General features: G+C 56.6%; 1 protein-coding gene across 4 annotated transcripts; it reads left to right on the top strand.

The window, feature by feature from the left end:
• The first annotated feature begins 2,619 nt into the window (after window positions 1-2,619).
• Window positions 2,620-17,755, top strand: DEF8 (differentially expressed in FDCP 8 homolog). Of its 4 annotated transcripts, none has more exons than XM_070402899.1 (12): window positions 2,620-2,717; window positions 8,104-8,237; window positions 8,519-8,616; window positions 9,463-9,612; window positions 10,450-10,591; window positions 11,552-11,716; window positions 12,258-12,385; window positions 12,593-12,706; window positions 13,383-13,463; window positions 14,184-14,324; window positions 14,459-14,568; window positions 15,608-17,755. In XM_070402899.1, the coding sequence occupies exons 2-12, from the start codon at window positions 8,114-8,116 to the stop codon at window positions 15,708-15,710; spliced, it is 1,356 nt and encodes a 451-aa protein (XP_070259000.1). In that variant the 5' UTR covers window positions 2,620-2,717; window positions 8,104-8,113; the 3' UTR covers window positions 15,711-17,755. The 4 variants fall into 4 exon arrangements, with proteins under 4 accessions (XP_070259000.1, XP_070258999.1, XP_070259001.1 ...); XM_070402898.1 differs by lacking the exon at window positions 2,620-2,717 and adding an exon at window positions 3,039-3,091; XM_070402900.1 differs by lacking the exon at window positions 2,620-2,717 and adding an exon at window positions 4,279-4,560.
• Window positions 17,756-21,745: the final 3,990 nt, after the last annotated feature.

Raw genomic sequence — 21,745 nt, 5'->3', positions numbered from 1 at the left:
CCACGCTGATGGTGTGCAGAGCTGCACTGGGCCCCGGTACCTCCTCCCTCAACCCCGGGTGTCACCAAACCCGGCTCCCTCCCGGCAGGAGAGCAGCTGTTCTGAGTGGGGATCTGTGTGGAAGGAGGGAGCCAGCGGGACTGAGGTCCCTGATCCAGACAAGGACCCTGAAGCCCGGAAAGGGCCAAGGCTGTGGCCGGAGCCACGGAGACGCTGGGAGACGCCTGCACTGTGCCGGGCGGCTCTGAGACTCTCCCGTCTGCTCAGCACCCACATGAGGCTGCAGGGAGGTGGGGGTGGTCTTGAGCCCTGTGCTGGGTTCTCACCACCGCATGATGATGGGAACTGGGCAGCAGCAGGGCTCCCCCACAGCCAGGGGGGCTTCTCAGAGCCGCCAGCCTCCACAAAGTTGGGGCCTCCACAGCTCAGGTTCTCAAAGGGTTCTGTGACCTCAAAGGAGTTGAGACACCTGCTCAGAGCGGACCTAGGTCTTCCCAGCTCCTACCAACCACAGGAGCTCACGCTGGGCCCAGGCCACGGCTTTAGGGGCCTCCTTTCACGGAACCTTGGCATTATCATCCCCCTTTTGCTGCGAATAAATGGAGCTCAGAGGAGGGGGGGGCGTTTACAGCTGCAAGTGGCAGGGCCAGGTGTTCGGCCCAGGGCTGTGCACCGCTCGACTTTGCTTTAAATGCCCCAAAGCACACGTCCCCCCCGAGCACCTGTGCCCACAGAACCTCACCTGCTCACATCACTCAGTCCCACCTCCTTCGGCCGCCCTGCCTTTGAGGAGCTGGCTCTGAAGCACACACGGAAAGTGGTGAGGGCAGCAGGTGGCCCATGATAAGGGTCGCGAGTGGCAGCTCCTCTATGTATCTGTTATTATTATTGTTATTATTTAAAATATATTTTTATTGATTTCAGAGAGGAAGGGAGAGGGAGATAGAAACTTCAATGATGAGAGAGAATCACTGATCGGCTGCCTCCTGCACGCCCCCCACTGGGGATGGAGCCCGCAACCCGGGCCTGTGCCCTGACCGGGAATGGAACCCTGACCTCCTGGCTCCTAGATCGACGCTCAGTCACTGAGCCATGCTGGCTGGACTGTGTCTGTTATTATTATTATTATTATTATTTTTTTTTTTTTTTAAATATATTTTATTGATTTTTTTACAGCGAGGAAGGGAGAGAGATAGAGAGTTAGAAACATCGATGAGAGAGAAACATCGACCAGCTGCCTCCTGCACATCTCCCACTGGGGATGTGCCCGCAACCCAGGTACATGCCCTTGACCGGAATCGAACCTGGGACCCTTCAGTCCGCAGGCCGACGCTCTATCCACTGAGCCAAACCGGTCTTGGCTGTTATTATTATTAATGAGGAGAGTTTTTCAGGGGCACATGGGCAGGAGGAGCAGGAGAGCCAGCTCAGCGGCTGCTTTGTCTCAGAACCTCCTAGAAGGCCCGACACCACCCAGTGTGGGCGACCCTCTTGCAGGTGTTTCGGGTCAGCCGCCTCATTGGCTGTTTTGCCCAGGTCCACCGGCCCATTGCCGTCCAGGTGAAGGGCCAGGGCTTCCTACCTGGGCACACTCCAGCCTCAACCCTCCCTGTACCCTCTGCCTGGTACAGGGGCTGCTTGGGAGCTAGGAGATGACCTCGCGCCCGGGTGGGCCTGCCAGACAAATGCAGGATGCCCAGCGGCACTGGAATTTCAGATAAACAACACTCCACCTGTGCACGTTCATCTAAGCAATGGTTTCTGAGTTGCTAACTCCAATAATGCTAGACTGGGGGCTCCTGGCAGCACCCATGGTGGTGAGCTCTTCACTCCGCCACAACCCTGACAGGCAGATGCTTACAGATCCAGTGCAGCTTTCGCTGCAGACAGGCGAAACGGCCCAAAGGCACCGCTGCCAGCAGCAGGGCCACAGCGTGTGGCCAGGTCCCTTCCCCTCTAGGAAGCTTTCCCAGTTGCAAAGAACAAGTCCCTGACCGGGGATAGAACCCACCACCTTTTGGTGGATGGGACGATGCTCTAACCAACGGAGGCACCTGGCCAAGGCAGGTTTACTAAGTTATTTATGGCGATAGTTTCTCAGGTGCCTGCGCATGGCAAAGCTTTCAGACGGAGCACTTACACGTGTGCAGTTTATTGTATGCACACGATACTTCAATAAGCTGCTAAGAAAAAGGAGACGTTCAATGCCTCCTATCTCAGCACAAATCAAAGCCGTGTGTACAAATGGCCCCCACCTCCCCCATCTCAGTCCTCCCACTTCCCCTGCGGCCGCACTGACCTGCTTTCTGTTTCACAGGCACAGAGGCTCTTTCGCTTCCTCGGGCCTTTGCACTTGCACTTTCCCGTCTGGATCTCCAGACAACCGGTGCTAACACGCGTCTGCGCAGTGGCCACGCGCCAGGAGAGACATTCCCCGCAGGCCAGCCTCCCCGGACTCCTCTTCCTCGTCCATGTAACCCAGTGCCCCCGTGCTCACTGCTGTCGGCCCGGAAGCAGTGAAGAAAGCAGACAAAGCCCTGCCCACAGCCCTTGGTTTCTGGTGGTGCCGGTGCTGGGGGTGAGCGGGCAGAGACAGACAATGAGAGTGAAAATGTGTAAGACAGCGATGAGGGTGACGGAGAGAACCAACCTGGGGCAGGAACACTGGCACCATCACCTCCATCCTCCCGAGCCCCAGCTTCCTCCTCTGTAAACGGGTAGGTCGGCGGCCCGGAACACCACGTAGGGTCGGGTCGGCAGGTGGACCAGGGGGACCTGCGCGCAGGGAGCTGCTTGCCCCTCATCCCTATTCCTTCTTTTTCCCTCTCAGCCCCTGGGGTTTAAGAAAAAGAAAAACCACCAGTTTTTTCAAAAGTGTTGTGGCTTAGACTTAGCAGCCCCTCCCGCCCTCGCCTGGCCACACCATCGCCAACCGGCGAGATCAAGTGTCACCACTTCCCGGGGACGCGGCGAGGCGGGCGCGCGTGCCGTGAGCCTCCGGGCCGCAGGCGGCAGCAGCGGGCGCGCCGGATGCAGTGCAGCGCGGAGGGCGGCGGGCGGGACACCATGTAGCCGGGGCGGCGGCGGTCAGGTGAGCGGCGGAGGGGGAGCCCGGGAGGGCCCGGGAGGCGGGGGGTGCGGGTGGTGGAGGGACCCGGGGCTCCCGGCCCTCCCGGGGGCCACTCGGCCTGCCGCGCTCGGAGCGGGGGCCGCCCTTTCCCACGCGGTCACCGAGGGCGCAGGGGTGCGGGATCGGGGTGCCCGGGAGGGTTCAGACCCGCCGCGTCGGGACGCCTGCCTTCCGGTCCTCACCCGGCGCGGGGCGTGTGGGTGCTCGGCTGCCCTCACCCGGGGTTCAGCCCTCCAGACGGGGGTGCCCCCCCCCCACTGTCACTGCTTCCGGCTGTCAGCACTCGCGGTCCGCGGGACCCGTAAGGCCCAGGGACCCGCACGGCGGTGCCACCCTCCGCGGAGGCCGGGCCACTCCGAGCCTGTTCCCCACCTGTCAGATGGGTGGGCGGTGGCAGTGCGGTCCGAGCGGATGCCTGTTGTTTGGAGGGAAAGTGGAGGAGGTACCACTGGGGGGTGGCCGCCCCACCGCGCTTCAGGGACAAACAGTCCTTAAAGGGACAGTGACCTGCTCTGCTCCCTGCTGCTCCTGGCACACCTTCCAGGTGTGAGCAGAGGGGATGGATGGGGAGCCTGCCTCTCCGGGTGGAATGCTGGGGACCTGGGGGGCCCGGGGGGCGCTCCGGTGATGAGGGCCTGGTGTTCCAGCCACAGGCAGGACATGTCCAGTCCCGGTGAGGGCGTCTGAGTCTCAGCGTAGGGCCCCCCAGCACCCGGAGCCCTGGGCTGTCTCCCTCGGGTTTCCTTTCACTGCTGGTCAGGGAGCCCTCTGCCCCCACAGGAGGGGCGCTCTCCGGAGGGGCAGGCTCTGGGTGGCCGGTTTTCTTCATTCTTCCCAGTCTCTGCCTCCCGGACTGTTCCTCTGGGAGGCCTGGACTCTGTGGGTGACCCTGGTGGGCAGTGGGGGTAGCTGGTGTGCCTGGGCCCGTGTGGGAACATCATCTGTCCACCCCTGGCCGCCCAGAGGAAAACATGATTCTCCAACCTGTCAGGAGGGAAATGGAGGCCCAGAGAGGTGAGGTCACTCCGCTCATGTATTTATCCAGGCCTCTGTGCCAGGCCTGGGGCTGGCACCGCCCGCGGAGGTGAGTGAGAGAGCTTTTTGCAGGGGAGCTGGCAGCCGGTGAGAGCTGCTGGGCAGAGCTGAGTTCCTGCCTCTGGCTCCTCTGGCCATAGATTTTTACATATGTTTTTGTTGTTGTTGTTTTTAGAGAGAGAGGAAGGGAGCGGTAGAGAGAGAGAAAAACATTGATCTGCTGCCTCCCGGCACGTGCCCTGACCCATGGCCAGGGCTCCTCTGGCCGTATTTTAAATGCCGTGAGGTTTCCAGGCAGAGATCCCCGGGCGGGCTGTCGGCACGTGATGGCAGCAACTCTGGACAGTACTTTACCGCCGTGTACAAGTACTCAGTCCTCCCACCCACCCCGGGAGGTAGGCATGCTCCCTTATTTGTTTATGACAAGAAAATGGGGTCACAGAGCTCCTCACTGGGAGAGGCAGGGTGTCAGTCAGGTCTGTCTGCTTCTCGATAATAGTAGTGCCCGTCATGAGTTCTACCCAGTATCTACGGGATGCTTACTAAGTGCTGACCAGGGTGCTCAGAACTGGATTTAACTGATGTAATCGTAACAATAACACCATACAGTTGGCACCATTATTATCCCCATTTAAAACATGAGAACTTGGAAGCAAAGGAAGTGTTAACATAAAAAAACCATTGAAGCCTGTAAAGAATTTTTGTGAGTTTATTGGAGCCAAACTGTCGACATATGCCGGGAAGCAGAACCTCAACGAATTGAGATAGTGCTCCGGAGAATGGCGGGTTACATTTGTATTTATACATTCCAATCAAAGGAGGAACATAGGTGGGTTACATGAAATTCATTGGTGACAGATTAAGGAGGAGGGATAAAGCAAAGCAGGGAAACCCCTGGGATTGGATAAAAAGTAAAATGATGGACACATGCTTAGGTGGGTGCAGGAACAATTAACATGATGATGAAGGAATTTGTGGTCTCTGTCCTGGGGCCCAGCACACCTGGTTGTGCCCCAGGGGCTCCAGATAAAGGGAGGTTACAAGTTACCCAGACATTTCAAGGGCGTGTTATCATAGATGCAAAAAGACAGATAGGCTCAGTTAAGGTAAAGGTCGACCTTGTCAGTGAAGATACTGGCCCAGGACGTAACTGCCCACCATCGCTGCTTTTAGTTAAAGTTTAATTTCAGACCTTCCTTTGTGGTTACTTTAGGTCTCTGAGTTTGCAAGACTGCCATGCAGGCCTCCCCTGAGCTTCTCAGGTCAGCGTGTGGCCCCTTTCGTCCACAGAAGGTTTAGGCATTTGCCCAAGGACACAGTGAGGCGCTCGCAGAGCTGGGATCTGAAGAAGGCCAATTTGTGTGATTTCCAGGAGGATGCTGGGGTGATAGGTTAGGATCTGTTCTGGCCACAAAAGACAGAACTCCCCCTCCCAATAGCAGTGCTTGAAACAGGTTTCTTTCTTTCTCATTTTAAGCAAGACCCAGGGAGAGCAACACAGGGTTCTTATGTCACAACCCAAGTGGCTGTTCCAGCTCCACCCCTCACATCTGCATCCCAGACAGCAAGAGGCAGGAGGAGATGGAGAGGGGCACCCCTCCTTTTAAGAACAATTCCCAGAAGTCTCAGGAGAGCTTTCTGTTTATGTCCTATTGGTCAGAACATGGTCACATGACAACATCTAGCTGCTGGGAAATCATGTGATAAGATGAAAACCAGGGTTTCCACTCTAGTCAGTGTGGCTCAGTGGATAGAGCGTCAGCCTGTAGACTGAAGGGTCCCAGGTTTGATTCCGGTCAGAGCACATGCCTGGGTTGCGGGCTCGATCCCCAGTGTGGGGTGTGCAGGAGGCAGCTGATCAATGATTCTCTTTCATCATTGATGTTTCTCTCCCTTCCTCTCTGAAATCAGTAGAAATAAAAAAATTTTAAAAACACACTAGGGTTCCTCACTGTCAACATAAAACCAGACCTGTACTGTTGCTAAAGCAGTAAAAACATATTTTATTCAGGAGGATGGCAATAGGGAATAGAAACCTCTATGGAATGAACTCTGAATACAGCATTGGCCACTGGATTTATAGCCAAGGGCAGGATGGGGTCAGTGGATGAAAAACTGCTAAGCGGTAACGTTAAGTGTGCAGGGGGTTCTGGTTAAACAGACCTAACATCTCTGAGAGCTGAGGCGGGGGCCGGGGCGGGAGAGGAACGAGGAACCCAGTCAGGGTGAGGGAGGGACTCTTGCCAAAAGGACTGACTAACTTAGCAGGATATTTGCTAAAACCGATTTCACCAGGAAGGCACAGACGGGCTGGGAGAGGTCCAGGAGCCTGAATGGAGTCTGGTCCAGCGGAGACTGTCACCAAGGAGGAGGGTTAGGGTGCTTCCCAGGACACTGGCACCTGCCATGGGGTGGGGGGGGGGGGTCACTGGGCATCAGGGTCTAAACACCCTGTGTGAGCTGCTTAAAGCCGTCAGGTAATAAGAGAGGGCTTGAGCCCATGCGCCTGGGTCTCCCCTGTCCTGACCTGGGGGCGGACGGTCCGTGGTGCTAGGCTCTGCCCGACCGACCGGAACTGCCAGCCCACCTTCCACCAGAGGTCAGACAGGAGAACAGGTCCCAGGGGTGGTGGGGTTCCTGACAGTGCAGTGGGCAGGGTGGGGGCGGCCCTGGGTAGGGCTGTTCCTCTGTGCTCAGTTCTCTTTCTTGGGGGAGGGCAGGTAAGAATCATGGGATTGTCTTTTTTAAAAACATATATATATATATATATATATATTAATTGATTTCAAAGAGGAATTGAGAGGGAGAGAGAGATAGAAACATCAGTGATTAGAAGGAATCATTGATCAGCTGCCTCCTGCACACCCCCTGCTGGGGATTGAGCCCGCAGCCTGGGCATGTGCCCTGACTGGACTTGAACCCGGGATCCTACAGTCTTCAGGCCGACGCTCTATCCACTGAGCCAAACAGGCCAGGGCAGATTGTCTTTTATAGTTAGGAATTACCTCTGACTGTAAACATGTAGAGAAAGCATAACCCACACCCAGGCACTTAGTACAAATCCTTTCTTTTTTAAACACCCTACTTCCTATAGATCCATTTCTCCCTGGAGGCTAAGGAATGTGGCCCAGCCAGTTAGGTGTGGGGACCGGGATGTAACCTGCCCCCAGCCACAGCCCCTGCCTCTGTGGGAGCCAGCAGCCGCCCTGTGTGCAGTCTGCTGAGCCCTCAGGAGGGGAAGCAGTGCAGGCAGTGACGTAGGCACTTCCTGCCTCTTTCCTGGGATCCCAAGGTATGAGGTCACTGACGAAGGCCACTGGAGTGTCCTCGGGAGCCCAGGCCACGGGAAGGGCCCTGCCCCAGGCCTTGTGCAGGTGGCAGAGGTGGCCTGGGCCCAGCATTGGCTCCAGGGTTTCCAGGACCGCACTCTGGCGGTCATCGCTGAGTTGTGGTTGGGCTGTGATTTGGGGTGGTCTGATGGGGAAGGAGTCCCTGTTTGTGGGCCAGAAGTGAGGAACTGAGTCCTGGTGGGTGTGTGGGTGTCATGGCGGCAGTGAGCCCTCTGAGTGGGCAGTGGGGCGGGGCTGGACTAGAACTAAATGAGGAACCTGGGACCCGCGGACCCTGTGCTGGGAGGCTGTCCTGCAGGGCACCCTGGGATAGGTCAAGTCCTCCTGTCCCTGCCTGTGAGTGTTGGGAGTGTGTTGGGTGTCATCACTCCTGAGGGGACCACCAGGAGGCCTGGGTGAGGGGCTGAGCTGGTTGGGGACTAGCCAAGGGTGGAGGCTGTGGTGTGTGGGCCTCCAGCCGGACCCCCATGGAGAATGAATGAGACCAGGCATCCCTCCGAAACCCCCGAAATGCAGAGAGGGGCGGGACGGGTGAGCTGGATGCTGTCTGCTCACCTCTGCCCCCCCTTGCCCTGCCCTGCCCTGCAGGTGGGATGCTATGGAATATGATGAGAAGTTGGCCCGGTTCCGGCAGGCCCACCTCAACCCCTTCAACAAGCAGCTTGGGGCCAGGCAGCATGAGCAGAGGGCTGGTGAGGAGGCCCCAGACGTCGCTTCAGAAGGTGGGTGCCGGGGCGGGTGGAGGGCTGGGTGGGCCATGTGACCCTCACAGCAGCACCCACTGCCCTTCCTGGTTCCTGCGGTGGGGGGTGCTGGCTTCCCCCGGAGCTTCCTTCTCTCCACGCATTCCTTTGCAAATGGGGCCGGGCTAGGCTCCCCTCAGCACCTCCTGTGGGCGCCCTGAGTCTCAGGGGCCCTTCTGACCCCCAGCTACACAGCTTTCCCCGGGAAAAGGCAGACTGACTTCTCTCTGTTGCCTTCCACCTGCACACGCTCACTCCAGAGACCCTGCCTGAGCTGGCCCCTGGGGAGCCGGAGTTCAGCTGTGCGGAGCGAGTGATGGATCTCGGTCTGTCTGAGGACCACTTCTCCCGCCCCGTGGTAGGTCCAGGGTCTGTGTGTGTGTGTGTTGGGGTGGGGGGGGGGGGAGTGGGGTATACACTGGTGAGCACCCAAGGCATAAGGAGCCAGATATTTCCTTGTCCCCTGACCCTCAGGCAGAGGGGTCATGTGCATCTCAGCTAAGGTTCTTTAAGTCTGAGGCCCATGTGACACCTAACACCCATCAGCAGAACCAGTTCAAGGGCTGGACCTGGGAAAGGGTTTGGGGGCTGCTGTTCTCATGTAGGGCTGTTCCTCTCCCTACACTCTGGCTTCTTGTGAAGCAAATGTGAGGACTGACTTCATTTGGGGTTCCTCGGGCATGCTGCGGGGCGGGGGGGGGGGGGCGAGGGAGGGAGAGAGGGGAAACTCCCTGCCCACAACCCCCACCAGCCACTCAGCCGGGACGGCCACTCTTGTCTGTTGTAGATTTTGTTGCGTGGTTTGCTTGGTCACTATGAGGTGCTGGACTTGGGGTGGGGGTCGGGGATGTGGGGGGACTGGGCCGTCTCTGGGCCTGGCGATTAGGCCAGAGGCCACTTCCTCTCCTTGATGACGGGCGAGTGTCGTTTCCCCAGCTTGAGTGAAATAACGTGGTCAGAAAAGCGAGCAAATTTCTTTAGAAATTTAGGAAGTTGTGTTTTGAAAAACATCCTGAATGAGGTCTTCAGAGGCCTGTGGGTAGGCGGGTGCAGCTGGGGGCAGGTGGGGTGGGGTGGTTCCTGCCTGGGCTGCTACCTTCCCTGGGCCTTGAGCCAGGTCTGCTCTGGGCCTCGCTGTCCATGAGGATGGGTCTGGCGTGGACGGGAGACCGTGAGTGGCCGTGCGGCTGGTGTGTCCCCCCAGGGTCTGTTCCTGGCCTCTGACATCCAGCAGCTGCGGCAGGCCATCGAGGAGTGCAAGCAGGTGATCCTGGAGCTGCCCGAGCAGTCAGAGCGGCAGAAGGACGCCGTCGTGCGGCTCATCCACCTGCGGCTGAAGCTCCAGGAACTGAAGGCAGGTGCCGGGCCAGCCCACCAGGGAGGAGGCTGGGATGGAGTGGAAGCCTGGAGGCCTGGGCTGAGGCAGAGGCCAGCCAGAGAGGCAGGCGGAGAGATGGGCTCTCAGTCCATGGGCAGACGCCTTCTCCATCCGTCTGATCTTAAGTGGCCAGTCCTGGGTCATGTGTCCACCCACTGTCGCAAGCGGGTGAAGTAAATCTCCTCATTGAACCATAGGACTCAGATTGGGAGGTGGGGCTTCCTGAAGGTCGGGGTGATGGGTCCTGGCAGCCAAAACCCACATGTCTATAATGTCGTCCTGGATCTGTGCCTCTGGCTTGGCTGCACTGGCCCATGAGTCCCTGGGAATTTGGAAAGTGCTGTACTCATTAGGATGTAGATAAGGCTGTGGTAACAAAGACTCCAAAATACAGCGGCTTAAAGGACTTAGATGTGTCATTTTACTCTAGAAATGCCACAGGTGGTCCAGGCCCCGTGGCAGGTAATGGTGATGGGGACCCCAGGTCCTCCTTTCCTGTGGCTCTGACAGTCCTTGGGTGGCCACATTCCCATCTGGGCTGCACTGAGCCAGCAGAAAAGAAGGGAGGAAGGGCAGAGAAGGTCATGTCCCTCCTGCTCGCATATCCTTGGCCCTAGGTGCAGCAACCAGGCGCAAGGGGTGCTGAAAAGGTGGTCCAGGCCTGACTAATCACAGGGGTGTTCCATTGCTAAAGAGAAAAGTGGTGACATTGGGAGAAACTCCATCTGTTACGAGAGATGCCTGGAAGAAGTAAGTCAAGGGGTGACCTGTGACCCCCGGTTCACCTTTGACCCCTCCTTGGGCTCTCTCCAGGACCCCAATGAAGATGAGCCCAACATCCGAGTCCTCCTGGAGCATCGCTTCTACAAGGAGAAGAGCAAGAGTGTCAAGCAGACGTGCGACAAATGTAACACCATCATCTGGGGGCTCATTCAGACCTGGTATACCTGTACAGGTGGGCAGGGACCCAGACCGGCTCCTCTGGGTGGGCTCCTCTGCCCGAGGCTGGGCAGAGACCTCGCAGGTCTGCTGCTGTATCTAGTACTCAGGTGACTCGATTCTCGACCATGTACTTGGTGTTCACTGAGCCCTGGGCGTGAATAAGGGTGGAATGAAAAGGCATCATGTAGCATTTAAGTAAAAACTGGGAGGTCAGGGACAAGCCAGGTACATGTCTGCGGAAGAAGGTTCCTGCCAGGAGGTGTCCGCAAAGGCCCTGTGGCCCGTGTGTGCGGGGTCTGCAGCGAAGAGCAGAGAGCAGCGTGGCTGCAGCATTGTGTCTGAGAGGTTGGTCGATGTGGGCTCAGAGGTTGCTGGGCCCGAGTGAGCTGTGGCCTCAGCAGGTGCTGCACACACTTAAGTTGTAACAGGGTCACTCTGGCTGCTGAGCTGAGCATGGACTAAAGGAGGGATGCCAGGTGGAGGGGGAGGAGGGTGGCACTCTGACCAAGCCCCCGGTCTTGCTGGGACTCAGGGCTGTGCCTGGCTGTATCACAATCACAGTGTGATAGGTGCCAATCACAGTGGGGCAGTTGGGGTGAGAAGGGGTCACTAGAAGAACGAGCTGAAGGACTAGAACCGGGTGCATAGTTTTCAGTCTCAGCAGGTGGAAGGATGGGTTTCTGAGGTCTGAGATGGGAACACTGGGGTGGGTTTGGTGAAGGAAGAGCCAGAGTTCCACTCAGACAGAGTGGGTGTAGAGCCCTTTAGGGGTCCAGGTGGGAATGGCAGCTTCACATGGGAGTTCAGGGGCGAAGTGCACACTCCTTCAGGCCAAGGGACCTGCAGTGAGAAGCTCTTGGATTGGCCCGGGAATCTGAGTAGCCCCTCTGGGGCTCCTGGCGGCTGAAGGTCCGCCTGGGCCGCAGGGTCCCCCCGACCTCTAAGAGGCGTATCCCCGGCCCTCCACCCCCAGGGTGTTACTATCGCTGTCACAGCAAGTGCTTGAACCTCATCTCCAAGCCCTGCGTGCGTTCCAAAGTCAGCCACCAAGCCGAGTACGAGCTCAACATCTGCCCAGAGGCGGGGCTGGACAGCCAGGACTACCGGTGTGCCGAGTGCCGGGCGCCCATCTCTCTGCGTGAGTGCCCAGGAAGGGGCAGGTGGAGGCAGCTGTCCTGGGCAGGGTAACAGGCCAACATCTGGGCGAGAGCACTGGATACATCAGGTGGCTAAGGCCAGCATGGCTCCTGCAGGTGCCGTTTCTCTCTCCCGGGGAAGCGACCTGGGGCTGCTATGGCACCTTTCCACGTGGTACAGGCAGACGGGTTCCAGCGTAGGTCGCCTAGGAGTACCGTGTGGCTGGTGTGCAGCCCTGTTGTCGCAGAAAGCCCATGGTCGGCCCGCACTGTGTCAGGCCTTGGAGACAGGAATGTTAATCCACTGGGTTCCCTCAGCTGTCCTGGCGGGCAGTCCTATTATTGTCCCATTTTACTGGTGAGAAAATTGAGGGCAGTGAGACACCCTGAACTGCCTGATGTCCCATGGCTCTTTCTCCTGTGTGTCGTGGGTTTAGCTGGACCATGGGACCAGCGCCATGTGCGGCAGAAGCCCTGTGGGCATGCGTGTGGCTGGGACCCTAAAAGTAGCCCGGACTTGGTAACAACCTACCCGCTCTGCAGGGGGTGTGCCCAGTGAGGCCCGGCAGTGTGACTACACGGGCCAGTACTACTGCAGCCACTGCCACTGGAACGACCTGGCTGTCATCCCGGCGCGCGTGGTGCACAACTGGGACTTCGAGCCACGCAAGGTGAGGGTGGGGGGGGCTGGGGTGCGGCCCTGGGGTGTGAGGGGGCGTGGCTCCAGGAGGCCTGGGGGGGGAGGTGGGCTGGGGCATGGTCCTCGGGATAGGGGCGTGGTCAGGTGCTGACTGGCTGTGGGGCATGGCTGGGCGGGGGTGGGTGGGCAGGTGGGGGCCGGTGTGTGCTGGAGGGGCCACTCTGTGACGTTCCCCCAGGTGTCCCGCTGCAGCCTGCGTTATTTGGCGCTGATGGTGTCACGGCCAGTGCTCAGGCTTCGGGAGATCAACCCTCTGCTGTTCAACTATGTGGAGGAGCTGGTGGAGATCCGGGTGAGGCGGGGGTGGGGGCGGCTACCTGTGTTGTGGGAGCAGAGGAGAGACACACCTGCTTAGGTTACTGGCCCATCAGCTGTCCTCTAGGCCCAGAGGAAATTTGAAAATTTCTAGTAGCCACATGAAAAAAGTAAGAAGAAGCCAGTAAAGTTATTTTGAATAACATACTTATGTTACCCAATATACCCAAAAGATTGTTTGAATATAATCACTATACTTTATTAAGACACTAGAGGCCTGGTGCACGAAATTCGTGCACGGGTGAAGTCTCTAGGCCTGGCTGGAGATCTGGGCCTATTGGGGCAGTCTCACCCAGTCCCATTCGGGGCCAGGCCGACTGGAGCCTGCTGGTGCCAGGCCCGGAGGTAGTCAGAAAGGATCAGACTGCATTTACAGGGCAGGTGACTCCGCAGAGCCCAGGCCACCTGGGCTGGGAGGGCTCTGCATCCCTCTCGGATGTGGGGGGAGAGCCACAGGGTGACGGAGCCTCAGCGTCCTGGCTGGCCTGGAAGCCGTGCTTTGCCCTTGAGCCTGGCGGGAGCACTCACAACTAGGCCCTTCCTGGGGGGTGTCAGGTGACACGACTCCCTCCAGGGCAGCCCCCACGGCCACACAGAAGTGCCAGGGGCAGCCCTGCCCTGGCCTCGGGCCCACCTGCCTCTCTCGTCCACAGAAGCTGCGCCAGGACATCCTGCTCATGAAGCCATACTTCATCACCTGCAAGGAGGCCATGGAAGCGCGCCTGCTCCTGCAGGTGAGACGCCCGCCCAGGGAGGTGTGAGGGCAGGTGGGAAACAGCCAGACAGGTAGGACCCGTCACGTGCAGGTCTTTTTCAGATGGCTCGGCAGTTTGTGTTGGCACAACAGCCGTTAGCAGAGGGTCTTTCACACTGTCCCAGGCAACACCAGGTCTGTCAGGAGCAAACAGGCGTTCCACCCACAAAGTGTTCTCCGATCACGTCAGTGTGTGGGGCTGTGAGGAGCAGGCAGCGTCCCTGCAGCCTCTGTGTGACTCTCCGTGACGCGGGCCAGGCACAGGCCTGCCGGGCAGGGTGGACCACGAAGCACACTTTTCAAGGCTTACCTATTTGTTCCACCAATCTTCACTGAGTGCCTGCTGTGGGCAAACACTGTTGTAGATACTGGGGCGAAGTGAACAAAACAAGATCCTTGCCTCGTCTCAGAGGGGGCCCTTCAGGGGGGAAGATAAGAAAAATGAGCTGCTGTGCCCCCTTCAGCTGTTGGTGAGGTCTGTGGACAAGAGGAGGCAGAGAAGGGGATGGGAATGTTGGGGTCAGGACGGGAGGAAGAGCTGTGTGCCAGGCAGAGGTGGGGTGAGTGGGCAGCAGCAAGGTGGCCAGTGTGGCTGGAGGGGCTGACGCTGTTTCTTCCATGAGCTCCCAGGACCCGGACGGTGGGTGGGCAGGGGGAGGGGCCCTCCTGGGGCTTGGAGTCATGGCTGCTGGCCCCGTAGCTCCAGGACCGGCAGCATTTTGTGGAGAACGATGAGATGTACTCAGTCCAGGACCTCCTGGACGCCCACACGGGCCGCCTGGGCTGCTCGCTCACCGAGACCCACACGCTCTTCGCCAAGCACATCAAGCTGGACTGTGAGGTGGGTGCCCCGCTGAGGACAAGCCATCTCTCCTCGCCCAGCCCCCAGGCAGGGAGGGTGGTGCGCCCTGGCTTCAGGTGCCCTCTGGAGCAGCACTGACTTGCTCCCACCCCCACCTCCACCCCCACCCCCAGCGGTGCCAGGCCAAGGGTTTCGTATGTGAGCTCTGCAGAGAGGGTGACGTGCTGTTCCCCTTCGATAGCCACACGTCCGTGTGCAGTGACTGCTCCGCCGTCTTCCACAGGTGGGTGTGGCCCCACCCCACCCCAGCCACAGGGAGAGGGCCGGGGAAGATGGTTGGGGCTTGGTCTTTGCTGTCTGGTTTTCAAAGCCCTTTGCCTTGATCCTGAGATAGGGAGTTAGGCCCTGATGTGTGTGCCTGAATCGCAAGATCCACTGAGACAAGCACCTGTGGGGCTGGGGAGGGCCCCGGTGTGAGCCCCACGGCTGTCCTGCTTCCCTCTCCCCAGGACTGAGTTGGCCTCTCAGGATTAGCATAGGCCATGGTGTCCTAAACCTAGTTCCTGGCACTTCTAATGTCCGAGTGATATTTTTTCCAACTTCCCTAGGTTAAAAGAAATACCTAACATTTTGTTCATTAAGTATTTAGGTTAAACAACGTAAGCATTTATGAACCAAAGACTTACTGAATGTTTGGGAAAATAATGCACATAAATTGGAAGAAAGTATTTTAACTGTTTAAGAAGCACAATTACTAATAATAGGAGTCTGCCTGCTGGGCCCTGCACAGCTTCTCACAGTGGCCTCAGATGGGACAGCGTCCCCCGCTTCTGCCCACACTGGGTGTTTCCTGCGACTGGCCGTTGGTCATCGCAGCAGCTGACGTCACAGCTTTGAGAACTGGGGTTGCTGTCACAGGAAGGGTTCATGTTGAAGCTGTGAAGTCCCTTGAGCTAGCAGTTTGCATGGTGTGTGACATGTCAAAGGCTGCTGTGCCCCCTTCAGAAATTTAGCCCATGGGCCCTGTGCCTCCACAGTGCCTGGGGCAGAGTGCCCAGTGGTGATGGGGCAGGTAGGGTTACCGAGACTGGAAGAGATCCAAGCCAGACTGTCCTTGTCAGGCATTGATGGGTGCCAATCACAGGCCCAGTAGGCACATGTGGTACAAACCCTGCTGTGCCCTTTGGAAGACACTGCCTCGGTTTCCACAACTACAGAGGGAGCCTGGTTAGGAAGCTTGAGGACTCACTGCTAACATCTTACATGCAGAGGCCCCGCCCTGTGCCCAGGGTCTGACCTTGTCTGCCTGTCACTGTCCCCAGGGATTGCTACTATGACAACTCCACCACCTGCCCCAAGTGTGCCCGGCTCATGCTGCGGAAGCAGTCTCTCTTCCAGGAGCCTGGTCCGGACGTGGATGCCTAGAGCCATGGGCACCCCTCCCAAGCCTCTCTGGAGCCCACCCTACCGGTCATTGCCAAAGTCAAGGTGTTTCTTGTGCTCTGGACACCCCTGGGGTGCAGCCCCTGGACCTCACCCACTGGGCCAGAGGGTGAAAGCACCGCAAAGACCATCAGCCCCCGGTCTTGCTGGGACTCAGGGCTGTGCCTGGCTGTTTCCTGCGTGTGCTGCTGTGAGGGCCAGAATGTGCCCCCTACCACTGCAGGGCTCCATGGTCAGGGGCGTGGGGGAGGGTTTCCGTCTTCCCCATGGTGAAGAGCCCCCCCATGTCCTTGGAGCCAGGCTGCTGGGTCTTGGCTGCCCTAAAAACCCTGGAGGGCTTCCAGGGAGTGGCTGACAAGCCTGAGGACGCTGGCTGCACACCCTCAGCCTTGGCCTGAGACTCATCTGTAGTGGATGGTTGGTATCTCCCTGGAGGCTCCCATCCCCACCCCTTGTCTCTTTGGGGTCTCCTGGCTGTTCCTGGCTGAGGCTCTTACAGTTGTCCCCCAAAGGCCTGGCCCTGCCTCCACGGTTCTCTCCTATAGATTAGAGGTTGACAGGGCCAGTCCAGGGGTTACCGGCTCTTTCTACGCAACATGGAGGGAAGGGGCCATGGAGCTCTTTCCCCTGGGGGACCAGCTGTGGCTCCTGACTCGGCCTAGCCCAGCTCACTCTGGTGCTCTGAGCTGGGTGGCTGGGGGTCCTGCCTCCAGGTGTGGCTCTGGGAGAGGTTCCAGAGGTTTGAGTGGCATTTCTGGGGACAAGATTTGCCCTGAGATGGTCTGTCCTGCTACAGTGCCGGACAGCTCACGGACCACCAGCCAGGGCCTTGTTGGGGACCCTGAGGTCAAGTGCTGGGAATATTTGCTCCAGTGAGTTCAGGCAGGAAGCCTCGAGTCCATGAAGGAAGATGAGCACGAGGTGTGTGACGCCCCATCTGACAAAGGACCCCAGATGGAGGATGAGGCCCACAGCTCTTCCTTGGGGGAGCTGCAGCCAACCTCGACATTTGCAGGGATGTTTCATGCATCAGAGACCCTGCCTTTGAGGGGGCGGCCTGGGGGCAGAGTCTTTCCTGCCCTGCCCTGGACTGTGATTGGCTGTCACATACAGGTAGTGGTGGTGGGCAGAGAACACAGCCACTGCGTTCCCCATCACCTTTGACTAGGAAGCCCAAGAGGAGAGGCTGCAGCCGGCAGAAGGGTCAGCTCAGCTTGTTGGCCATTGGCCGACACAAGGGGTGCTGAAGACAGTGTCATGTGGCGGCTTTAGGCGATCCTCTTGCTGTCTGCTCTGACCTGCCTCCGTGTGACAGCGAGAAGGGGTCAACAGCAGGTCCTCAGCCTGCCTCTCTTGTAGGGTTGCAGAGGGTTTAACCAGTTAACTACCACGCGTCCAAAACGGAAACCATCTCCATACGCCACAGTATTTTGAATTTAATTTAAAAAAATCAATTTGCAATGAATATTACAAAAATAAATATATTACAATTTGAGTGTTGAATATTTTCAGCTGAAAATTCTCACAAAAAATGATTTTAAAGTTGGTCAGAGCTGCCACTTAGGAAAAACATTTTTTTATAGACGTGCGTGGCGTGTGGGGAAGGTCCGCCGCTTGCGTCTGTAGATGCTTACGGCGTAAGGGGTAAGGGCAGGTGCTCAGATCTGCACCTTCTCACAGCTGCACGTCTGTCTTGGGACAGAAGCCATTCCTGCGTTCATGTGTTAGGGTCAATGTCCAGAAGAAATGCTAGCTTGCTGGCATTTGTCGGACAGAATTGGCTTTTTTAATTTATTTTTTTAGCTCCCTCAATTACCTCCTGCCCCAACACCTCTTCTCCACCTATCCCTTCTGGATGACACAGTCTCCAAACAGAATCACATGTGGTCCTTCTGAGTCCACAGCACTGTAACAAGAACCCACAGAGGAACCAGTTTGCACAGCCAGCACCTTACAGAGGAGCAACGAGGGGCATCCAGCTGGAACGATGCTGCAGCCACTGTCTCATTAAATCTGTGATCTCTAGACTTTGTTTGTGGTGAATCAAGGACAGGTCAGGGTTTGTTGACAGGCAAACCAATTGTGGGTTCTAGGACAAGCCCACAACCTGCCCCATCCAATTGAGTCTCATTAACCTGGTTTGGGGAGAAGCACTCTTGATGGGTGATGAGCTCGGGCATGGGTGTCAGACATAGGCCTGAGTGCTCCATTCCCTTCAGCCTCCATTATCCTATGAGATGGATGAGAACGCAGACTGTCTCATGGGCTGTTTGGGGGCCAGGAGTCACTGACCACTGAGCGGGGCATGCAGAGAATGCTCAGTGTCCCAATGGAAGGGTTGTCTCGTTGACCCAGCATCACAGGAACGTCACAGGTCCTGTGCCTGGTACATCTTGTTAGGCCCACTACAAGGCTCTCACTGAAACTCAAGGCTATTCCCGTTACCCTTGGACTACAGGAAACCACACATCCCTACTGCAAGTTATGTCCAAACAGCTGTATATGTCCATTTTTCTACAGAGATATCATCTGCAGATTTGACCAGGATCTCACAGGGGCTATGACCCAGAGAACCTCGGAAATCTCTGCTCATCACCTATGTCCAGTTGCAATCCAGATAAGCTGTCAGCAACCCTATTCCTAAAGGTTTGAACAGCACCTCAGCTACAAATAACTAAAGCTCTACTTTGGATATCAGGGGGAGGATACAATCTTTTTCCCCTTTCAGGTTATGAAATAGTAATTAACATTTTTACTTTGACTTAGACTTACAGGAACGTTGCAGAAACATTCCCACGTACCTGTCTCCTGGATGGCCTACGTGTAAACAATTTGCCCCATTTGGTTCATTCTTTTCTTCTCTGAACCATCTGACTGTAGGTTACAGAGGATGCCACTTTGCCTCTCAATACTTGTGTATATTCCTCCCAACCAAGGAAATTACCTTACATGGCTTCGGTGCAATTATCAGAAGACATAAGAAATTAACATTGCTTAACAAGTTGTCATGCGTTATTTTTTAAAAAGTCTACCTTTATCTATTTCTGGACTTGATCTATTTCTGGACCAGTTCTGACTACTAAAGTGCTTTAATTACAAACCCAATGTGTTTTAATGTCTAGAAGTGCTAGTCGCCTCATTGTTTTTTTTTTCATGAGTATTCTAGCATGCAATCTTTTTTTTTTACAAAAAAAATGTTTTTATTGATTTTCGAGAAGAAGAGAGAGGGGGAGAGAGAGAAGTATTGATTGGTTGCTTCCCATAGGGCCCATAGGGCCTGGGACTGATGAACCCAAAACCTGGGAATGTGCCCCGACTGGGAATTGAACCAGTGACCTTTCAGTGCAAGAGATGACACTCAACCGAGCCACAGTGTTCAAGGCTCATGCAAATTTTTTAGAGCACATATTTAAATAAACTTTTAATGACAAAATTTGATACTCAAGTCTCAAAATTAAAATATCAGAAATAGGGTTTTCAGGGATGTTAAATCTCTGGAAGCAGAGAGACTTGGCCGAGCCTCATCCATTGAGGTCATTTTGTTGTTTCTGGCTTTAACGTTTCGTTACACACACTGAAAAACAACCTAAGATAGTTGCTTTAAGCGTCGCTTTTTCTCATTGTACAATTCCCTGTAGCAATTTATGGCACCACCGATTGCTCTCGAAACTTTCAGTTTCCACCCACCATTGGGACTGCTACTGGTAAGGATCTGTAAGCCAGCCTCAAAATGTGAGAGGGCTGCCGAGAGTTCTCCTGGGGTTAGTTGACGCAGAACAGGTTGAGTGTCTTCACTCTCCTCCTCTCCTGCTGGCTCCTGTTCCAGCTGCATCAGCTCCTCATTAGAGAGAGCATCCTCGTGTGACTGTAGCAACTGATCCACGTCAGCTTCCACAAGCTCTTCAAAAGCCAGGGTCTTGGCAAGGGTCATAGTGTTTTTTTGAAGCTGTGCAATGTTATGTTTGGGAAAAATTCTGGAACTGAACACACTGGGGCCAAATTTTCTCCCACACACTGTTCATTGTTGCTGGGCTGAGTGCCTCCCAAGCTATTGCAATGTTGTCTACAGCATCCAAGATGTTGTAGTTTCTCCCAAACTCCCTGACCGTAGCTGTATCCTCCCCATCTGTTGCTTCTAGCATGTGCTCAAAAGTCCTTCTCAGGTAGTGAGCTTTGCAGGTGGAGGCTACGCCTTGACCCATGGGCTGGATGGAGTTGGCTGTGCTGTCATGAAGATATTCCACTCTCACGTGATCAGACAGGCCACTCAAAGTGACTGGGTGGCATGTGCATTGTCCAGGATGAGCAATGCTTTGTTGCTTAGATTATTTTTGGCACAGTATTTTTCAACAGCAGGACAAAAAAAGTACGTGAACCATTCATGAAAAATGCTCCTGGTTGCCCAGGCCTTTCTGTTTGAGCGCCAAATCACAGGCAACTTGGGCTTGGAGTACCCCTTCAGAGCCCGGGGGTTTTCTGAGTGGTACACCAGTAAGGGCTTCAACTCAAAGTCCCCAGCTGCGTTGCCACCAAGCAGCAGCATCAAACGGTCTTTGGACGATTGAAACCCTGGCTGAGCTTTTTCCTCCACAGAAATAAACGTTCCTTCAGGCATTCTCTTCCAATAAAGCCCTATCTCATCGACATTAAAAACTTGCTGGGGGGTGTACTCACCGTCTTCCATGATGCTTTTCAGCGCTTCCCGGTATGTGTCCTGGTTGCTAGAAGCTGTGCAGTTCATCTTGAAGTGGGGCAAACGATGGCGCTCCTTGAACCTCACAAACCACCCTTTACTGGCACTAAAGGTTTCTTTTTGAGAGCTTTCCCCTAGTCCACGCTGCAAGTCATCGAACAAGCTCTTAGCCTTCTCCTGGATGGTGGCAACACTCAGCGGCAGGTTCCCTGGCTCTGGTCTTCCAGCCACAGGCGCAGCCGCCGCTCCAGAGTCTCCATGGCTGCACTTCGATGGCGAGTCAACCGAGAGGCCCTTGAGGGAGTGGCTACTTGTGAACTCACTGTTATTTTTTCTTTACTATCTCGGATCGCCGCCACTGTAGAGACAGCAAGGTCCAAGGCCTTTGCGACCTGGCTGAGCTTCTCGCCTACTTCAAACCGTCGTAACACTTCCAATTTTATGTCGAGGGGAATTGCTTTCCGTTCCCTTTTGGCATTTGGGACGACCTTTGGGGGCCTTTTCCCGGGCATGTTTGCCTCCAGAATGTAGGGAAACCACAGCAGTCCCCGGGGGGAGAGGGCCTGTGCACCCGGCTCGCGGGCAGGGCTTGCGGAAGGGAACCCGCTGGCGGAGGCGCAGGGGGGCCTCCCCGGGGACGTGGGTCACCACAGCCTGCCCAGCTCTACGGCCCAGCAACAGGCTGCTCATCCTCGACGCGAAGGCGGGCAGCCAGGCCTCTGGGGTCCGTCCGTGTCCAAACCCGGGACTGCACAGCTGCAGGCGCATCCAAACTGCCTGGGTCTCTGTGGTCCGAGAACAGACAGAAAGTGGTGCCGGGGAGTCACGCTGCACAGCACCCGCCGGGTCAGCTCCTCTGTTCTGAGGGTTCCCGGGCGCAGCAACACGTGTGCCCTGCACCCCCGCGCGCCGGTCGCAGCGGCCGACCCGGTGGAGAGCGGGTGGCGTTCTCTTAAGCGGCTGCTGCCCACCGAGGACCGGAAGTGCGTGTCCCTGTCTGTGCCAGACTCAAAGTCAGTCTAAAGCACTCCTCCTGGCACCGAGTCCGCCTCGTTCGCTGGTTCCTGTGCTCCGCTGTCTGGTAGAGGAAGGCGGCGCTCACGGTCACTCCTTACAGTCAGGCGAGAAGCAGGCTCCTAGAGAGGTCCCGGCGCCGGCTCCGCGGCCTCGCTGCGCATGCGCACAGCTCCCAAGCCTGTCGGCGGCCTCTGCGACCAGTTGGCCACTGCATTGCGCATGCGCACAGCTCCCGCGCCTGTCGGCGGCCTCTGCGACCAGGTAGCTGCTGCACTGCGCGTGCGCGCCCCCCAGCGGCGTGTGATCG

Source organism: Myotis yumanensis, unplaced genomic scaffold, assembly GCF_028538775.1.
Source record: "Myotis yumanensis isolate MYYU_CA2020_CCGP unplaced genomic scaffold, mMyoYum1.0.hap1 SCAF_62, whole genome shotgun sequence".
Classification (NCBI taxonomy): Eukaryota; Metazoa; Chordata; class Mammalia; order Chiroptera; family Vespertilionidae; genus Myotis; species Myotis yumanensis.
The sequence above is the reverse complement of the archived record's forward strand: the minus strand, read 5'-3'. Positions and strand labels throughout refer to the sequence as shown.